General features: G+C 37.4%; 1 protein-coding gene and 1 pseudogene across 1 annotated transcript; one reads left to right on the top strand and one right to left on the bottom strand.

Moving 5' to 3' along the window:
- Nucleotides 1-1,195: 1,195 nt before the first annotated feature.
- Nucleotides 1,196-5,473, bottom strand: LOC100376518 (neutral cholesterol ester hydrolase 1-like). The gene is made up of 4 exons (XM_002734680.2): nucleotides 5,342-5,473; nucleotides 2,954-3,179; nucleotides 2,562-2,625; nucleotides 1,196-2,218 (listed from the first exon to the last, which is right to left on the bottom strand). Exons 1-4 carry the CDS (start codon nucleotides 5,471-5,473, stop codon nucleotides 1,429-1,431), a joined length of 1,212 nt encoding a protein of 403 aa, XP_002734726.1. The 3' UTR covers nucleotides 1,196-1,428.
- A 6,830-nt stretch (nucleotides 5,474-12,303) lies between these two features.
- Nucleotides 12,304-13,544, top strand: LOC100376670 (neutral cholesterol ester hydrolase 1-like; annotated as a pseudogene).
- Nucleotides 13,545-20,066: the final 6,522 nt, after the last annotated feature.

The following is a 20,066-nucleotide window of genomic DNA, read 5'->3' as shown; positions in this document are numbered from 1 at the left end:
TCGTGCGAAGCGGGGCACATGTCTGGACACGTGTGCCCGAATGATGAACTAGAGTACTCCTTACTGGGAGGTGTGGGGGCGTTGCTGGATTGGATTTGCAATGCTAGTGCCGCATTCACCGTACTGTATATTGGCTTTAGTTTATGTATCCCGCCATCAACGTTACCAGTTTGTAACTCGTTCATTTCATGAGAATTGATAAACATGTTGATAGTATAGGGAAATGAGTGTATAATCAGATAAAGTTGTTAAACTACTTAATAAACAGACTATTATCTAATAATAAATTTTAAGGATATAGTTATTGTATCCAGAAGAAGTGAAGTGAAATAATTACATTAACACCAATCAAACTGTTGTTTTTATAAGCACTTATCGGATAATATTGTGTACCGAACAGAAATGAATCGAACAGGCATATTCCAGCCATTACTTATAAATAATGTAGCATACAGGTGTATTTATTGATGTTTACACACTTGGTTATGGCAAATTCCTGGGCGAGGACTTTTATGCAAGGTGTTGTGGTAAAGAACGCCACCAAGAGGTGTTTATCATAAAACACTGCGAATATTGTTCCACACTAGGAATAGAGGGCGCCGCATTGTTCGTATTACCTACATATGTTTAGAATAAACCATTGGGGATTCCATTCCAATTAAAAAAAGTATTGTACTTGTTTGATAATTGATTGCAGAGCCATTAAATAAAAAGATATCTGGAAATCAGATATGCAGATAATTAATGGGTCACATGACCAGCTATCACTTTATTCAAGTATAATCATCCCTGTGCATAATCAGTAGTAAATGTGTATCTAAAATGTATTTTTGTGAATTAAATATGTGAATAATTAATTACCATGACCAGGTAATACTTAATTCAAATATTTCCATCATTTTGCGTAAAACCCAATAAGAAGTCTGCATCTAAAATAGATTTCTGTTGATTATATATGTGCATAATTAATAAGGTAACACTACCAACTAATACTTCATTCGAATATCTTTCTCCATATGCATAATATCCTGTTAATAATAAATGTGTATCTAAAATATATTTTGTAAATTAGATATGTGAATAATTAATACATTATTAAGATGGAACAACAATAGGATTCAATTCGATTATATTTTGATGGTAGTTCGTGGAATCAAAATATTAAACACAACTGACATTACAATTTCGAAAGATATTACTTTTTTGAGGAAGTAGTGTTTAATACTGGAAACAAATACTAGACCTTAAATGAGAATGGCAGCTGAGATGCTAGATAGTTTATTCTCTCTTCAAATCAAGTTCAACACTCTCGTCATCATTTCTATTGTTCTGAATACCATACTTAGGTAAGGAGAACATAATTTGCATTTGGTGAAAACACTTAATACATTGATTTGGATAAGAAATGACAAACTGTGATTCTAATGTTTATAAATTATCACGACTGAACTGCAATAATTCATCCATAGACTGTTTACAGACTGCACACGTCAATGGGCCTGTGAAGAGCGTGAGCATTCCATGCCATCCACTTTTGTAGTGTTTCCATGTTACTGGCACATTGGCATCTTCCAGTTTCTTTGCGTAGAAAATACCATCATCTCGCAATACATCAAATTCTGCTGTAACGATATATGCCGGTGGCAATCCTTCCACAGTAGATGCCATCAGTGGGGCAAAGGATGGATTCAGAATATAGCTCTCCAGGTGTGCTGAGATTTCCACATCCCCAAAGTCTGAATCGTTCGGTGGAGTATAATCTCGCTGTTTGAATTCTGTGGGTATGACATCATGGTGCATTATATGCCGCTGATCTTTCTTAACGGGAGGTGAAGTATGATTGTTGACTTTCATAGCGGCAACGTACGTTAGAGAACCAGTTAGATACAATGACCAAAATTCAGCCATCATATGCTGATTTAGGATGAAAAAGTTTTTATTTTGTTGATAGGAGGGAGTGAGAAAGTTTAGACTCTGTAGACATGGATAAATCAGACCCTGGAATTTCACTTTAGGTAGACTCATTTGTTTGTATTCTTCTTGCAAAGTCAACAAATTTGCCGTTGCTGCAGCCAGATTTCCCCCAGCGCTAACACCAACCAGAGCAATTCTGTGTGGGTCAACATTGTAGTCTTTGGCATGCTGGAGAAACCATACAGTAGCTTTGACCACATCTTGTAATGGGACCGGGAATGGATGTTCTGGTGCACATCGATAGCTGAAAATTAAAAAAAACCCACATAAATGTGAGACCAAATGCGTTGACCAGTTTTATTCAAATAATCTCACGTAATCTCGCATTCGAAAAAAAATGTGCGCATCATTTTATATTTTATAAAGGTATAATAGATATATAGATATGATGAGAGATGCATACAAAATGAAGTGACTTATATTTGAATGACTAAATTTGCGATGTATTCTCTCCCTGAAGTCGATATTCAAGGCCAGACATCAAGATAATGCTGACCATAGCTAACAATTTTGTGTTAATATTTGTGACATTAATACGTATCGAAAATGATTAATTAGGTCAATTAGGGAGAACGTATAGTACTCACTCAATAGATACCAGTACAATGCCTAGTCTTGCCGCCATGTAGTTGGTCTGGTGATGATATGAATCTGCAGGTAGGAAAGGTGACACACAATATGTGGGGATCATTCACACCCTCAAAGTGTACATATTTGCGTTCTATATTAAAAGTACAACATAATATCCATTTTAAAGCGGGACGATCGTCACCTGCGCACGCGCAGAAATTGAGTCCCAAGCGACGATAACAACACATGCTAAAAAAAAAAAAAACGCAAAGGCTCATGGACAGACGCTTGTCTGTAAACAAAGACACGCTATGACCATCTGACGCATGCGCAGGTGACGACTCCGCGCTGTAATTGAATATTACTTGATTCGCGTTTTGCTTTCATCGTGTGGGCAACGAATACCTACCTACACTGCCAAACACCCAGCCACCACCATGAATGTACACCATACCAGCAATGGGCTCGTTAGATTTCTCTACCGGTTGATAGACATGCACTCGAACACCATCAAATATTTCATCATGGAATGTTACACTTGGTTCATCACTACTGAACAATCGTCCTTGAAAGCTTAGTGCCAATCTTGTGAAATTGATTCTGTCTGTGAAACCAAATAGCACTGGGCCAATACCCTAGAACATAAATACACGAAAACGATTACAACGTGTTCTTACTCCATCTACTTGAAATTAACTCAATTATAAAGACACATTCAGTCAAACGCTGTCCCACTTACATGCTGTTATTTCTTGCGTGCCGATTTATTTGTTTATTCGTATGAGCCGAATCTCTACAGAAATTAGTTAAAACATTTAGCAAGAAGCACATCTTCAAGTATGGTTTTGGGAGACTGCGGACGACTTCCATTATTTTGCTATTACTCAACACGCTGCATTAACTGGCTTAGGATTACCAGATTAGGGAACGAGCGTCTGCCAAATAAAGCTTATAAAATGCTTTTAGATATACACAATCAAGGCAAACGCACATGGGCTACTGAAATAATGCTCCTATTAGACAATTTAGGTTTTGGCACAGTATGGGAAAATCAAGGCGTTGAAAACAGTGAAAATTTTCTACTTGAGTTCAAAAGCCGTGCGCAAAATGAAGGTAAAAGAATTTGGTACTCGGATATATGTACGGCAGAGAAAACAGATCATTATCGACAATTTAAATTTAACTTTGGCAGAGAAATGTACTTAAAGCTTTCAGTCAACACAAAACTTCGTAGAGCATATGGTGTTCAGATCAACCCCTAGCTATAGAAGTCGGTAAACACAGAGGAATCGTCAGAGAGTATAGAATTTGCGATTTATGTTTGTCTGAAATTGAAGACGAGTTGAAAACTCAACACATTCAGGCAAACATTTCTCCCCCAGTCTCTCCAGGACCATACAGCAAACACCTTGCAGGATTTTCACAAGATAATTGCATCAGACAACCCGACTGATATTGACAGTGTTGCTCTATTTTGTTTTCATGTATTTAAAATTAAAGAGAAATTGTAATTTAAGTCTTTTATACTTTATTTTCAAACCTATGACAGAAATGTAATGATTTATTATTATTTAGAAAGAAGGCAATGCCTTTAATATCACATACAGTTATACCCTAAATTTAGTGATTATATTTCAATTATATGTACACATTTTATTGTAATGGTCGGTTTCTACCAATTTACTGAATAACTGTCATGAAATAGTTTTCGCGTATCTGTTGACCGACTTATTTAGCTGATTACTAGTGAATGACTACGTAATACCTGTCATCATTTAGGCTCATGCGAGGTCCTGGACGGAACTTGGCTCAGTGATTTGGAACTAATTACGATATAACCATCGCCATCCGGACCGCTATTTCTGACAGTTGGTATTTGCAGTTATTAATGTAGTGAACGATTAATCAAAAGATATGACGTGTCCAGTACTTAGTGTGATTGGCTATGTGTAAATTGAATGTGTGAAGGTTACGCCTTGTGTCTTTAAACTTCTTTGTAATTGGTTAAGTTTTGATACGTAATAAACGGTCTAAGTCCTTGGTACCAGAGAGAGCTCCACGAGGCGAGAGAGTCTTGGTCAGTCCTGGGCAGAGACCCCGACGAGGCAGTTTGCCTTGAGGCGTTCTCGATGTGGTTAAAGACTAGCTATTGACACATATTTCGTTGTGTGTGTCTTATTTGACTGTAAAGCTTAAGTGACTTTATATGCCAAAATATGTATGGCAAGTGAACGATTAATCAAAAGATATGACGTGTCCAGTACTTAGTGTGATTGGCTATGTGCAAATTGAATGTGTGAGGGTTACGCCTTGTTTCTTTAAACTTCTTTGTAATTGGTTAAGTTTTGATACGTAATAAACGGTCTAAGTCCTTGGTACCAGAGAGAGCTCCACGAGGCGAGAGAGTCTTGGTCAGTCCTGGGCAGAGACCCCGACGAGGCAGTTTGCCTTGAGGCGTTCTCGATGTGGTTAAATACTAGCTATTGAAACATATTTCGTTGTGTGTGTCTTATTTGACTGTAAAGCTTAAGTGACTTTCCCGGTCCGGTATCTCAAGCAGACGTGACATAGAGACAGACGAGAATTTCCCCCTGACATAACAAGCAGGTGATTGCAGATGAATGTAACTTTTCTGATGTAAACCCCAAGTTTCGTACAGAAACCATCTGATTATATGTCAAAATATGTATGGCAAGTTGCCATAATTGGATTGGTAGGCACTTTGTCATATTTTGTGCAAGATACACTAACAGTTAACAATGTATTAAGTATTATGAACAAAGTTTTTTTTACTCACCACCAGTTTTGCAATTTGTCTGGTAGCAAATACTACTCTCAATGTCATTGGCTCTGCGATCCCATCAGGCAACGGACAGTACATAAAATATGCAAATAAGACACCAAACGCCATGAACCAATAAAGCCTCATTCTGGATCAATTCTGTAGATGCAATATACAAGGCAAGACCTGAAGAGCTGAAATGAACACCCGATAGGACGCAAAATGTGTTTTTGGTTGGTGCCGTTGTGTGTTTAACCCATAGCCTTTCACAATAAATGTAATACGATGAAAATGACATCATTGATGCAAATACAACTATTTTTCAATATTGTGTGTTGTCAAGCACATGAAAAAATTCATATATAATCATATATCCGTCAAAATATCATTATCGTGATGCACTATGACCAGGATGGCTGAACACAAACGTACCATGTAGACGTAAATCAATTTACGCCTAACGTCACTCTGGTTATGCTCCCAAGTGTTGGGCACGAATACTTAATATTCATTGATATACCTAATCCATTTCACTCATCACCGATTACGTGTGTTGTTGAAATAGGTCCACCAATGATGCTAAATTTGCCTCAGTTCAACTAAGAGTTAAATATGGCCACTGGCAGTTGGACTTTGACCATGATTCACAAAGCTATTTACGTACAATCATGGTTGGGTCGATATTTACTGTTCAATTACTACAGATGTGTTTACAAAAGATAAATTGTTGGTATGCTTACATACATACCTCGTGAATTTAATAAACTGTATGTAAATGTTATCGTCATTCAACCGACATCTACTCGGTCCATCCGATCACAATCTCAGTCATTTGTGGTGGATCGAGATGACCTTTATACCGCCAATTTGCTTATATTAATCTCTGAATGGTTTTAAACATAAATTATGGTATGTAGGATGCATTTGTTTTTGTTTAACATCCCCGTATTCAAGTAGCACACAGAATATTGCCACGACGTTCATTTAAATCCCTTTATAATATGAAATTATATTTGAGTAACTTCGTTCTAGATTTGACCCTTTGCAGTCAAATGAGTTTCAAAAAGAAGTGAGTACTTATATTGTTAGGACTCAGAGATAGAGGTAGCCTGACAAGTTGGCGTAGGTGGCGCCCTGGACTGCTAAGATAGTGGTAGCCTGACAAGTTGGCGTAGGTGGCGCCCTGGACTGCTAAGATAGTGGTAACCTGACAAGTTGGCGTAGGTGGCGCCCTGGACTGCTAAGATAGTGGTAGCTGTCCCTATTTCCATGCTCTCTAAACTATTTCCTTCCAAAAAGTAGTAGATCACAAAATGGTCGCAATCTTTATAGAAATAAATCTAGCTACTTATTCTTCAAAAGTGAACCCTAATTGAACTTTTGATGCAAATATCCGCCGAGATCTCGTCCAGATCAAGCAAGATATGAGACTTGTCTGTTTCTCTCAGGCAGTGTTCCAATCGCTTTAATTTTTCCTTTCATTGTTCCAAATCGGCACTACAATGTTGACACCATCAGAATCGCAATATGACATCTTTGTTGACTTTCCAGGAACAATACAATCAGCTGATTAAAGTGTTTGATTTATTCATGCCTTCAGAATTTGTTATCTAACTGGTTAAGAAAATGATGATGATGATTCCTGATGGAATACAGGGAATACACGCACATGGACAGACACATTCTAAATCAATCTTTTGTCCCACTGATGGGGTCTGCGGTAGAAAGAAATTGTATGTTTTTACGACACGATCGTATTTTCTAAGAAACTAGAAGATGCCAATGTAGAAATGTACCAGTATACCAATGGCATGAATGCAATATGGATTTTTACGCATTTGAAGTTAGTAACCAGTCAATGAAAGGTTCCTTGCAATTTAGTAGTGACAACCTTGTCCTGAAAGGAAGGAATTATTGCGAACTTTACGTCAAAGTTACAAGAGAGGATGATAGTCGGCCTAAAAAATGCATTCGATTTACAAAACTAAATACAACGAGCACTATTGGTATTAATATTCGCCACTGAGAGAGGTTTAACGTGAACAGCGCCACCTACCCGTATATAAAAATGACTAATTTTTCATCTGCAAATATACTGACAAGATTAGCTGTTTTCTTATGTAAGTTATTTTGTTTACATTCATTGCGGGGTTTTCCATGTTTGTTTTTTTTCATTTTGAGCTGCTTCCCCGGATTATCTAAATTTCTACTAGTCAAGTATTGTTGTAATAATTATTCTATGTATATATTCATGTGTAGTGTAGAACTTAATGGCAAAAATCCGCGAATAAACTCTCAGTGTACAGTGAAAAGTTGGTGTAGTAATGTGTGTGTTATACACATTTACTATTGTAAGAGATATTTTTGAATATTATAAGTTTAAAACAAGATATGCAGGGAATGAGGTTAATAAACAAATATTATATATGACATACATACATAAAGTAAAGTGAACTTTTGATGTGGCATAATTTTGCACATTTGAAAACATTAACCCTTAAACAAAACGCGAATCACAAATTTAGTTTGAATTCAACAAATTTAACAATCACTTAATACTGAAGACTTTTAACAACAGATTCAATATATCTGCCAAATCTTTGGGTATTAAGTCGTTAAGATTTTTAAGCAAATATCATTATCGTAATGCACTATGACCAAGATGGCTGAACACAAACCACGTAGACATCAACAATTTACGCATAACGTCACTTAGTTTATGCTCAAACCTAATTATTCAGTCATAAACTTTCTCCCCTTCACGCTTTATATTGATTACATGTGTTGTTGAAATAAGTCCATCGATGACGCTTATTTTGTCTCGGTTCAATCAACTAAGAGTCAAACATGGCCACTATGGTTAAAAGGTAAAAACGATGCCTTTCTAAAAACTCGTACTAGAGACTCTAGTAAAGCATATGAGCGGGTAAAAGTATACTCCAGAGAAGTCGATTTTTAAGAATAATAATAATAAGGTTCACTGAAACAAAAACTAGCATTTGAAAGAAACAAACTTTGATACTGATCTAGATAATACCCCCCCCCCCCATGGTTTAGGTTTCACTCCACAATTAGATTTTTCTGTTAAGACGCAGGCCACGCAGGAACCCAACAACAACAACAACAACTTTTTCAAGTGATTGCTTGTAATTATTTTAATATATCAGAATAAACAAACCTTGGATTTGTGATCAGAATGATCATCAAAAACCAATTGGTTCTAAAATGGCGGATTGACACATTTGGAATGAACAGTCAGCTGGGTCAAGTTTTTCTACTTAATCCGACTACTTATTGTTACATCAACTGAATAATCCATTTACGCGATTTCGTAAACAAATGTTTGAAGACGTTTTGTCCAAAGATCACTATAGGTGGATGAGATTTGAGAGATTCTCCGGTTTGTCACCTCGAACACAATGAGCCTGTGGTGGTTAAATGTTACGCGCATTGAACCCTGGGAACGGGTCAAATATGAATCGTATAAAAGTAGTTGCGGAACCATGGATAGACGCGACTGGAGAATACTAAGGTATGTAACAAATCAGTATGTGGCCCCCGATTATAATTCATAATGTATGCTCTTTTTACATATTTTGCTTCGTTTAAAACAAAATAAAAACTATAGCTTCGATGTATCTTCGATTCTTGAGTTATTAAACGTATATTATTTGGCATTATTACGAGATTATCAATATAATATAAATTATCATAACAATGACGTAACGTCAGTGTGTTTTCAACACGAGACATTCAACATATCAATATCGTACTTGAGCATTGATGTCTATATTATATTTAAAAAAAGACATACAAGATGGTGTGTGGTAGAAATACTGCATGTATTTGTGTCTGCTGAACAGTACAATCATGCGACTACACGTGCTGAACATCATTATTACAAATGTTTCAACTTACGTTCAAATAAAACAACTGCTCCTGGTCGGATTGCGTTCTTTCTTTTTTGGGGAGGGAGGGTGGTAATTGTTTGAAGAGATACATCGTGGCACAATAGTTCACTGTGTCTACATGTACCATCACATATTGCTTGTTTTAATGCATTCCTCAAATATCCGAATGTACTGGATATGCAAATGAAATTTAATCCACATTCTGACAACATTCTGTGGTCTGGAACCTAGCAATTCACACTACCTGGCACTAAACGTAATGTATGGGGTTTCATGACCCAGCGAGTGTGACAGTGTGATCGTGGTAACTTGTGTAGCGGTCTATATTCGTTTCAGACTTTTCTGTGTAATTGTATAATTATAAACAAATGTTTAGTAGTTATAAATTACTTGAGTAATTTGGGTTGTATATAATAAACCACGTATGTGTGCCTGACAATACATATTATGTAGTCATTTATGTGGGTTATTTTGCATATTATTGCTGTCTGATTTGCATACCGACTCCTACACAACTGGTACTAATAATGGATTGCATATTTCATGCTCATTTTGTTCTGGATATTTTTGTTGTTTCTTTGAGTACAAAATAATCCCATGGTTGAACAAGCGGATTAATTTATTTTTTAGTTTAATATACACCCCTTTAAAAAACAAAACAAAAAAGGTCTTTGAGTTAATAAAAAAAAATCCAAAGCAAACGTTATTCTTAAAAAAAACTAATAATATTAATAATATTAATAATATTGAGAAAGATCATCAATGAGATAATGGTCGGTTAATTATGGTGCAAGACTGCAAGTTGATATTAACGGGAACAATTACTTGATCATGAAAACGTGATGGAATTTAAGATAATTATTTTCTTAATGCATTGATTACTAAAATATGCTTGACAATGCTCCGAATAATAGGGGCGGGTGGCCATAATCATGCTTTCGAAATGTCTCTGCGTCCTAAAGGGGCAATCCTACTGTATGGCGTAGATCATCGAATACGTACAAACAGATGTTAGAAAAAAAGTTGGGTCTGCCTGACATTTTTCTCATTCAACATCAAAATTTGCATAGTTCCACATGGAGTCGTCCCAATCCAGTACAGACTTGATTCCTTCATAAAATGTGAAAGTGATCTATTTCCACGTCTTCTATTTTCGAACGTAAATGGCCGCCGACATCTCACAGAGACAATCACGCGACTTGTTATAAGTATCTAATGCATGGTGTTTGAAAGAATGGACGCGATGGTGTGAGCGACTGGGTCACCACTAAAGGGGTACAGACAAGTTGCATGGTTATAGATAAAGATAAAATAGTTTAGAAAGGGACACATTAAGGATGACTACCTCTATCACTGATTCTCACCAATTTAAGTATTCGCATGTTTAGCGCATATAAACTATGAAAGGAACAACCACTTTTATTTGAAAGTGTTTACTTATGTTAAAGACCCTCCCCCCCCGATATTTCAAATAACCGACCTTTTAATCAAAGTTCGTCAATTTATAATTTCACATTGTTGAATGTGATCCTTTTTTGTGTGTTAGTTGAATATTAAGCTGTTAAACAGAAACAATGGAATCCTACATATAGCCAACATCATGTACGTATTATTCCGACCAACTAAGTGCGACGACTGAGATTGTGACTAAATGGACTTAGTAGCAGATGTTTGATTGAAGCTAAGGGTAATATTGGAAATTAACATTCACGTAAAGTTTATAGACTTTGAGCATACGTGGGCGTGAACACTTGTGTTCAACCGTGTTTTGCGATTATGATAGATATTTGATTGGTCACGTGGTCGAAAACATACATTATGCAAATAAGTCGTGTGATCATAATTTCTAATGTACTCAATTATTCAACTATTTTTTATATGACTGGCTTCAATACGAAAATTACCAAATTATGTAAATTTCACCATGTTATTATTGCATTCAATACACAAAGGTACCAGGAACGCATTTTGTCTTTCTCAATATGTTCAATATGTCATGAGGTTTTGTCTTGTACGTTGCATCTACAGAAGTGATCCAGAATGAGGCTCTACTGGTGTATGGCGTTTAGTGCCTTATTAGCATATTATATGTACTGTCCATTGCCTGAAGGGATCGCATGGCAAATGGACTTGAGAGTACTATGTGCTGCGAGACAAATCGCAAAACTTGTGGTGAGTAAATAACTTCAGTAGACTAACATAACCAATTGCTTTATCCCATTCTATAATGTAAACTTTTTAAGACAAACTCCGCTTGTGTGTGGATGAAATAAGAACATCAGTTACTACTGACACTACCTTAACATCCCCGTACTCTATTTTCAGGGGTATTGGTCGTGTTTTGTTTGGTTTTACTGACAGAGTAAATTTCACAAGATTTGAAGTAGATTTTCGAGGAGGATTTTTTAGTAGTGATGAACAAGTGTAACATTCCATGATGAAATATTTGACGGTGTTCGAGCGCGTGTATATCGACCTGTCGAGAAATCTAACGAGCGGAACCCATTACTGGTATGGTGTACATTCATGGTGGTGGCTAGATACACGGTAGTGTATTTAAGTTTGCATTATCCATAGAATATATTTAAAAATATTCAGCGGACTGTTGTTGTTTTTAAATATAATCTACTCATAAGTAAATAAAATACAAGTAGAAGTGATATAAATAACAGCCATATTAAGAACATATAAAAACTCATGACAACATAGTTAACGAAAACGATTCACTTCTGTACATCCATGCCGTCAACATTGAAACACACGGGCATATGCGATTTTCATGAATGTCATTTTTTACGGATTTGATTCTCCACCCACACCACTAAAGGCAGCTCACAATTTATATCATACGAATTTCAATACGACAATCTGACTCAATGTCCATTTGCTTGTTCGATGCATGTTTAAAACACAATCACATAATTTGGGAACACAAATTCATATTTGATTTTTTATATATTGCTGACGTAGTGGATATTACATGCACTAGGTTACTTTTAATATACAACGCAACAATGCACATGAATGCCACCTCTTCTCCATGCAGATTCATATCAGATCAATTACATGGCGGCAAGACTTGGCATTGTACTAGTATCTGTTGAGTAAGTATTACAAGTTCTCCAAACAGACCGATCAGTGTTGATACTTATAAACGCCACAAACATGGTGATCAGAGCTATCTTGTTGTATTCGATGTGTGTCGTCCATCAGCTGCTGACTGATACAATAATTTCGCAGCGACTACTGGACCTACTGCTTTTTGGTGACTTTTTTCACGAGTCAGAATTCCACATTCCACATTTAATAGTCCAAATATAGGCCATTTCAGATTTATCACTAGTAGGTAGAGTGCCAATACATCATCCAGTATGGTGTGCGAATTAAAATAAACTTTCAGTTGGTCTTATACTTGTTCAGAATGCTAGATTATATGTATGCATGTTTTGATTCAAGTTAGAATCACATTGGCCGTTGCGTTCAGCTGACATTTAACCATCTTTTTTTAACATTCAGCTACCGACGTGCACCAGAACATCCATTCCCCATCCCATTACAAGATGTGGTCAAAGCTACTCTATGGTTTCTTCAGCATAGTAAAAACTATAACGTTGATCCTCACCGAATTGTTGTGGTTGGTGACAGCGCCGGAGGGAATATGGCTGCAGCAACGGCATCTCTGTTGACATTTAACGAAGAATACAAACAACTAAGTCTACCTGAATTGAAATTCCAGGGTCTTATTTATCCATGCCTGCAAAGTATTGATTTTCTCACTCCTTCCTATCAACAAAATAAAAAATATTTTCGTTCTAAATCAACATACGATGGTTGAATATTGGTCGTGGTATCTAACTGGTTCTCTAACATACGTTGGGGCGATGTAAGCCAACAATCACTCTTCACCTCGCGTTAATAAAGATCAGCGGCATATAACGCACCATGATGTCATACCCACAGAATTCAAACAGCGAGCTTATACTCCACCGAACGATTCAGACTTTGGTGATTTGGAAATCTCAGCACACCTGGAGAGCTATATTCTGAATCCATTCTTTGCCCCACTGATGGCATCTACTGTGAAAGGATTGCCACTGGCATATATCGTTACAGCGGAATTTGATGTATTGCGAGATGATGGTATTTTCTACGCAAAGAAACTGGAAGATGGCAATGTGCCAGTAACATAGAAACACTACGAAAGTGGATATCATGCCATGTTCGGTCGTTTCCTGGGCCCATTTGCGTCTGAAGTCAGTAAACAGTCAATGGATGACTTCTTGCAATTCAGTCGTGATAATTTGTAAACATTAGAATTACATTTTGTCATAAATGGGCATTTTTACCAAATTATCCAATAGAACCGCCGAAATCTCATCCCATCTTATCCTTCACAAATGTTTGCCTCTCAATGTGTAATGTTTGGTGTCAGTTTTGCATAATTGTTTGTATGTGTTTAACTAGTTAGTGAATATTAACATGGCAATATACCTTTCCTCGAAATATTATGAGAATCCATACATAATTTTAATAAATTAAGCTATAAATGTAAAACCATATGTAGCATCTCTTAACCTAGTCTGTGATACAATTTGGTTGAACGCTTTGTGTACAAAAAGTCCCCTATACATATTATTACCCTCGTGCGTCTTCTGGAGAGCTATACGCAATGTCTTCCCACATTAATCTACTGGATACCGCTTCGAAAGTTAATTTGATGCAATGCGATGCGATGTGATGCGATGCGATGTGATGTGATGCGATGTGATGTGATGCGATGTGATGTGATGTGATGTGATGTGATGTGATGCGATGCGATGTGATGCGATGCGATGTGATGTGATGCGATGTGATGCGATGCGATGTGATGCGATGCGATGCGATGTCATGTCATGTGATGTGATGTGATGCGATGTGATGCGATGCAATGTGATGCGATGTGATGTGATGTGATATGATGTGAGGCAATGTGATGTGATGTGATGTGATATGATGCGATGCGATGTGATGCGATGCGATGTGATGTGATGTGATGCGATGCGATGCGATGCGATGCGATGCGATGCGATGCGATGTGATGTGATGTGATGCGATGCGATGCGATGTGATGCGATGCGATGTGATGCACAGAATGTCTCACAAGCCTCATGTCTATAATGACCGACTGCTAGGTGGAACTGAATGGAAAACATTGTACTACCGGTAACAGAATAAGTCTGGGTTGTATACCTCAGTGCTTTTTTGTGGATAACATGCATTTGAATATAGCTATCGTTAGCGGGTCACATTAGGATCGCCGGTATCTAAGCAAGTAATTAGATACAAGGTGAATCATATGTGACATTGTATGTACACAATGGTATGCTGAATTACTGAATAAATGCAGCCAGAATTTAGCCAGATGGGTGGTAGTCACTTTTTGATTGGTTGCAGATGCAAATGTTATGCAAATAGTTTCAGATTTGCCACTGTACTAGTTTTACCAGTAGTCCAGAACACGTTTTGACAGGAGGAAGACTTGGTTTATGTAATATGTGGCGTGTAAAAGGCATGCTACAGACTGATTTCTGAAGAGAGTCATCGATTGTAGGTGCGAGGTCGGAAACTGAGCTGATGTGTACCGCAGACTTGTGTCGGGGGGGGGGGTCCATGGCGGTACACCAGCATATATCGTTACTGTGGAATTTGATGTATCGCGAGACAGTGTTATTTTCTACGTATATAGATATCAGTATGCCAGTAACATGGAAACAATGCAAATGAGATGGATTCCACGCCATGATCACCCTCAACACAGACCCATTGTCATATGAAGTCGATGAAACGTCAATGAAACGTCAATGAACGATTCTATACAGCTCAGTAGCGACAATTTAAAAGCATTTGGAATAAATAACAGTTTAAGATTAACATTTATGGCACATTTGGGTATACCCAGTGACGAACACAGAGATTTCAACATACAATACGTTTGATCAACTCGAATCAAAGAGGTGTGTCAACACATGCGAGGAGCGACGACCACCGCCCTTTAACATAACTAGATCTAAAATGTCACTTACGCTTGAGTAAATACTATTTCACAATATTTAGTGCAATATTACATGACACACAGTAATAAAACGACAATATAATTTATTTTTAATGAGAGGTGATTGTTAACATCTGCTATAGTGCGAGAGCGAACAATAAGGGGCGGACCAGTTGATATCATGTGGGGTCCAGGAAGATTGAACTGAAGCCTACTTTTTTTTCCCCTATCTGATATGGAATTTTTTTAGCAGACCTTGTATCGATTTTTTTTTTTGCACTCAACAGTTTTTATATTTTTTCAGTATTTTAAAGCGGGAGGATCGTCACCTGCGCACGCGCGGGGATTGAGTCCCAAGCCACGATAACAACACACGCTAAAAACGCAAAGGCTCATGGGCAGGCGCTTGTTTGTAAACAATGACACGCTGTGGCCATCTGACGCATGCACAGGTGACGACTCTCCCGCTTTAAGTAAAGTAGATGACTTATAATAGCCCTCTTTAACATCATGAAAGGGTTTTGCTATCAGTCCACCTCGTGGATGTTTTCTCTCTTCCAAACCACGATCTTCCAAACTAGTACTTCTAAACAGCTTCGAAATAGTACACTTAACTACTTGACATTTATTTACCGACCCACCTGAAAATATTCCAGACCATTCTGGTAAAGAAGGAAGCGTTTGCAGATATCAAATGCCTGGCTGGAAAAGAACATCAGGCTCTGGCTGTTGAAAAACTAAGGCAATTCCTCAAACAATCGAAGAAAAGAGTGCTGGACCCCTGAAAGGACAGGAAACGCACTTCTAGCCTTAAATAACCAGTGCTTCGGCACACAAACCAAACGGCCTTTTTCAGGGTCAGCACATCCTCCAAAAAGGGAACTATCATTATTACTATGGACTCTGCCCATACAATCATAGACCTTAGAATGAGATACAATCAATAACACAAAACGCAATAGACACTTCTCATGTAAGAAACACATTGCAAGATGCAAACGAATAAAGAATTACAATGCAAAACTGGCTAAAAATAAACGGTTGGCTGATCAAGCTCAGTTGGTTTCAAATTATATTCAGAGGTCATTGCTCTTGGCAACGGACTCAAATTTATACCAACCCCACCTAAGTCAACCTATCACACTTTGCTCAGAGACATGTCTATGTTTTTTAGGAGAATGCGTATCAAATATCTAATGCGTAATAAACAATCTCAGCAACACCCTTTCAACATGTAATCAACATGGAACCTCAGACTAGTAATATATTGTATTACTAGTCTGAGATGGAACCCACCAGACTCGCATAACAGTAACCTCGAAAATTACATCGAGGCAACCAAAGTTGAGATATCCAAAATTACTACCAATAAACCCAAACAAAACATGAATTTTGCTGAAAGAGCAGCGATAAATGATACTAGTAACACAATTGTAATAAAACCATTCGAGAAAAGTCGTGGCATTGCAATCATGAATACAACTGACTATATATATATGAAAGCCTTCGTCAACTAAACAACGAGTAATACTATTATACTAAAATTAGTGGTAACGATACCATAGTCACAACGAATTTGATCCATGAGCTCGTTACATAAATGTACAATCTGGAATCGATTTGTATACTAAATTGTATAATGAAAGTAATAACGTCGAACATTCTGAAAGCTAAATAAATCGAACGATTCGGTCAAGTACTGTTCCGACTGATGAAGGGTTCTTTGAACCCGAAACAGCACTATCACACTATTGCATGATCGAATTACGGATAAATTTGAGTTCTGTATCGACATAGGCTTTCTTGCTATTCAGTTTCATATTCTAATATTGTTTCCGTGTTTACTTCTATCAGGATCACACCTGAACTATTTTAACACGGAATAATACGTCTGTTACGTATTTAGTTAGCTATTGCAATACTGCCCTCAGTCGGTGAGATGTTCGTCAATCCACCACCCCTATCGATAATAAATTAATTGTTAGAGACAGTTTATACAGAAATACAGCAGAAAGTCATTGTGAAAGAACTGTTAAATTGTTGAGGGAAAGGACCAATGAAAATCATTCTTTAAAAAATTTTTTTCACAAAATCTTCCCGCCCCCCAGGATATCAAATGGTCCTCTCCTAATACAAAATATGGAGACGTTGATTGAATCAGAGCACCCCCAACAAGTAGCAGTCAATGTATATATACATTGTCGATTGTGATTATGTTTTGAAGTTAAATAACTGCTGAGTTCACATCGGTTACTGGATGCGTATGATACGAAGGAATACCGGGGGGGGGGCTACTTCCACATTAAGTGGGTAAGGGTGTGAAGCCCACCTCTCGTAAACCATACTCACTTCTAAACCATTTTTTTGTATTTATATACCCACTTCTAAACACAAGTGTTTTCAGCGAAAAAAAAACCACCCAGCCCACAACTTTTGCAACCAGTGAGCGCACCCGGCAATGCATTTTATTCAGCCTTTTCCGGAATTTGGCTTTGAATATAAGAACCTGTGAAAAAGTAAATAAGTGCTACACACTTCGAAACCAAAACATTGATAAATGACTACCCACTTCTAAACAAAATAACGTGAAATGGCACCCCAGTCGGGCGGCACATACCCGTATTGCACTTCTATGCAAGTAGCCACCCCCCCCCCCCCGGAAGGAATAATGCCAGGTGCGACGAATCGTTGCATTTCGGAAATATTATACACCTTTACCTGTTCTTAACTCGCGCCCTCTAACGGCAAAACATATATGAGGAATGAAGACCGTTCAAAACGTTATTATCGATTTGATCTGTAGTTGTCAGTGAAAATTGAGTTTCTGAGATTTTTTTCTATTTCATACAAGACGGATGACTGCACAATTAAATACAGTTGACGGTTTGGAGGGGTGAAGTCTGCCAAGTAGCGACCACCATCCCTTGATACACAGTCCCTCAACACGGGACTGTGCTCGATACTTGTAGTCTGGTCCCCTGCCCCAATTCAACCGCCCTCAGCGTTGAAATTGGGGCAGGGGACCAGACTATGATACTTGTAGGCAAATTTCAACTGTGATTCAACTCAACATGGTTAGTCTGTGAATTAATAACAAACATTGTCGTATTTCTACGGAGTTTAAACTGAAATGGCATTCAATCTGTTGAGAACTATATGCGAATTTCGCAATCGACCACGTTGTCCAAGTTCGGACCGATCATAGGGGTCATGCCTAGTTCATTGACCCTGCTTGTCACTCACTAAGCGCGGCGGCGAGAGGAAGGTGTAGACACCATTTGGTCTGGCATTTACGGAGACTTTAAAATTTCACGAGGTACGTAAACAAATTCTTGAACGATCCGTGCTCTTTTTACATGATTTTTTATTGACCAAAAAGGAAATAACGATCGGAACTTTGTTCATGGCCTAACCCGGACTTTAAGGTCGAGTTGAACCATCCCTGGGAATGATTGACCTTGCACACTTAACCCAACAGTATTTACTCACCAGGTGCTAACAGTGTAATAGATGAACCATGTGTCCAAAACAAGTTGATTAACAGGTTATTTGCGAACAGAAAATCTGTGTTTTTTGACACAAATACAATGTACGTAAATGTGAAGTACTAATACTATGGCAACGTACTTGACTTTCAGTTTGTACATAATGTACTTTCAGGGAAATATTTGCCTAGAATTTAAGTGTATCGTGGTCAGTAAACTTCTGTACAATTTGGTCATGCCAGAACAGGGGATGGGGAAGAGTTACATGACAAGATTGGTTGAAATGTTTGTCTCATTTGCATAAATTAATATTCATGAGTAATGATAAACTTGTCTTTTCAGTAAAATTGTGCCAAAATACTTTCCGATGCCTAAAATGGTGGTTCGAAATTGACTGATTCTATCATTATGATCTGGAAAAATAATCAAAAACTGATGTAAAAGTGTTTTTGATCAGTCAAGCAAACTGTTGAAAGTAAACGTAGGTTTATTCATAGGCGATCATGACAAGTTACGAAAGTCATGGGAAATGCAGCCTGAGAGGCACGTTGATATTGTACTACCGTATTGTTCAAAATTGTGCACGTATTCAATAATCTATCTAGATCGGGCGGCGTCCTCTTGTGCCAACCCCACTTGAGGGTGAACAATGTTCTATGTTCCACGCTTTACGCTTTGAATCATGGGTAAAAATCTGTCGTAGATATTACATACCGTAAAGAATTTATAAGACGAGGGTATGCAAGAATGGGGTTGATCTTGTGCTAATTTAAGAAGTCGTGCGAATTGTGAAATCACAGAATAAAAAGATATAACTACATTATAGGAATACTACCAGTAATGCAAATAAGCCTTCTGTGAAATAACTAGTTATCGTTCTTCAGTTTTTGTTTGTGTCCTAGCTTATATGAATTTACTACATACATTTTCTGTTTACGCAATCACCAAGCATACACTACGTTTGGAGATGCCAATTTGTCTGAAATAAATTTAATTGACAATTGATTGTATGAAACCCGGATAAGATCTCGTTTCACTATTTATAGATATCAAAGTTCCTTTACCTTTATCTTCAATGAACATTTCGCTTATTTTACAAGTTTTTTTGTGTACGAGGGGCATGTGAATCAACACAATATATATTCTAAACACACATAAATTAAATATATAACAAATCCATTAATGTTGCATAACACATTGTCTCGTTACAGCCATTCTGAGTATTATTTGGACAGTCAGTTACCACTATGGTTTGCAACTTAAAACACTTTGGCAGTTGCTTTGCATTTACTTGACGGCGCCTCTTGACAGAT

Source organism: Saccoglossus kowalevskii, chromosome 1, assembly GCF_978046115.1.
Source record: "Saccoglossus kowalevskii chromosome 1, keSacKowa6.1, whole genome shotgun sequence".
NCBI classification, from domain to species: domain Eukaryota; kingdom Metazoa; phylum Hemichordata; class Enteropneusta; family Harrimaniidae; genus Saccoglossus; species Saccoglossus kowalevskii.
The sequence above is the reverse complement of the archived record's forward strand: the minus strand, read 5'-3'. Positions and strand labels throughout refer to the sequence as shown.

Excerpts from the sequence above, each read along its gene's own strand:
- LOC100376518 (XM_002734680.2), bottom strand. The coding sequence starts at position 5,473 with ATGAGGCTTTATTGGTTCATGGCGTTTGGTGTCTTATTTGCATATTTT. Across the intron at positions 3,180-5,341 it reads GACAAATTGCAAAACTGGTG|GGTATTGGCCCAGTGCTATT; the intron begins GTGAGTAAAAAA and ends TTTATGTTCTAG. Across the intron at positions 2,219-2,561 it reads ATTGTACTGGTATCTATTGA|CTATCGATGTGCACCAGAAC; the intron begins GTGAGTACTATA and ends TTTAATTTTCAG.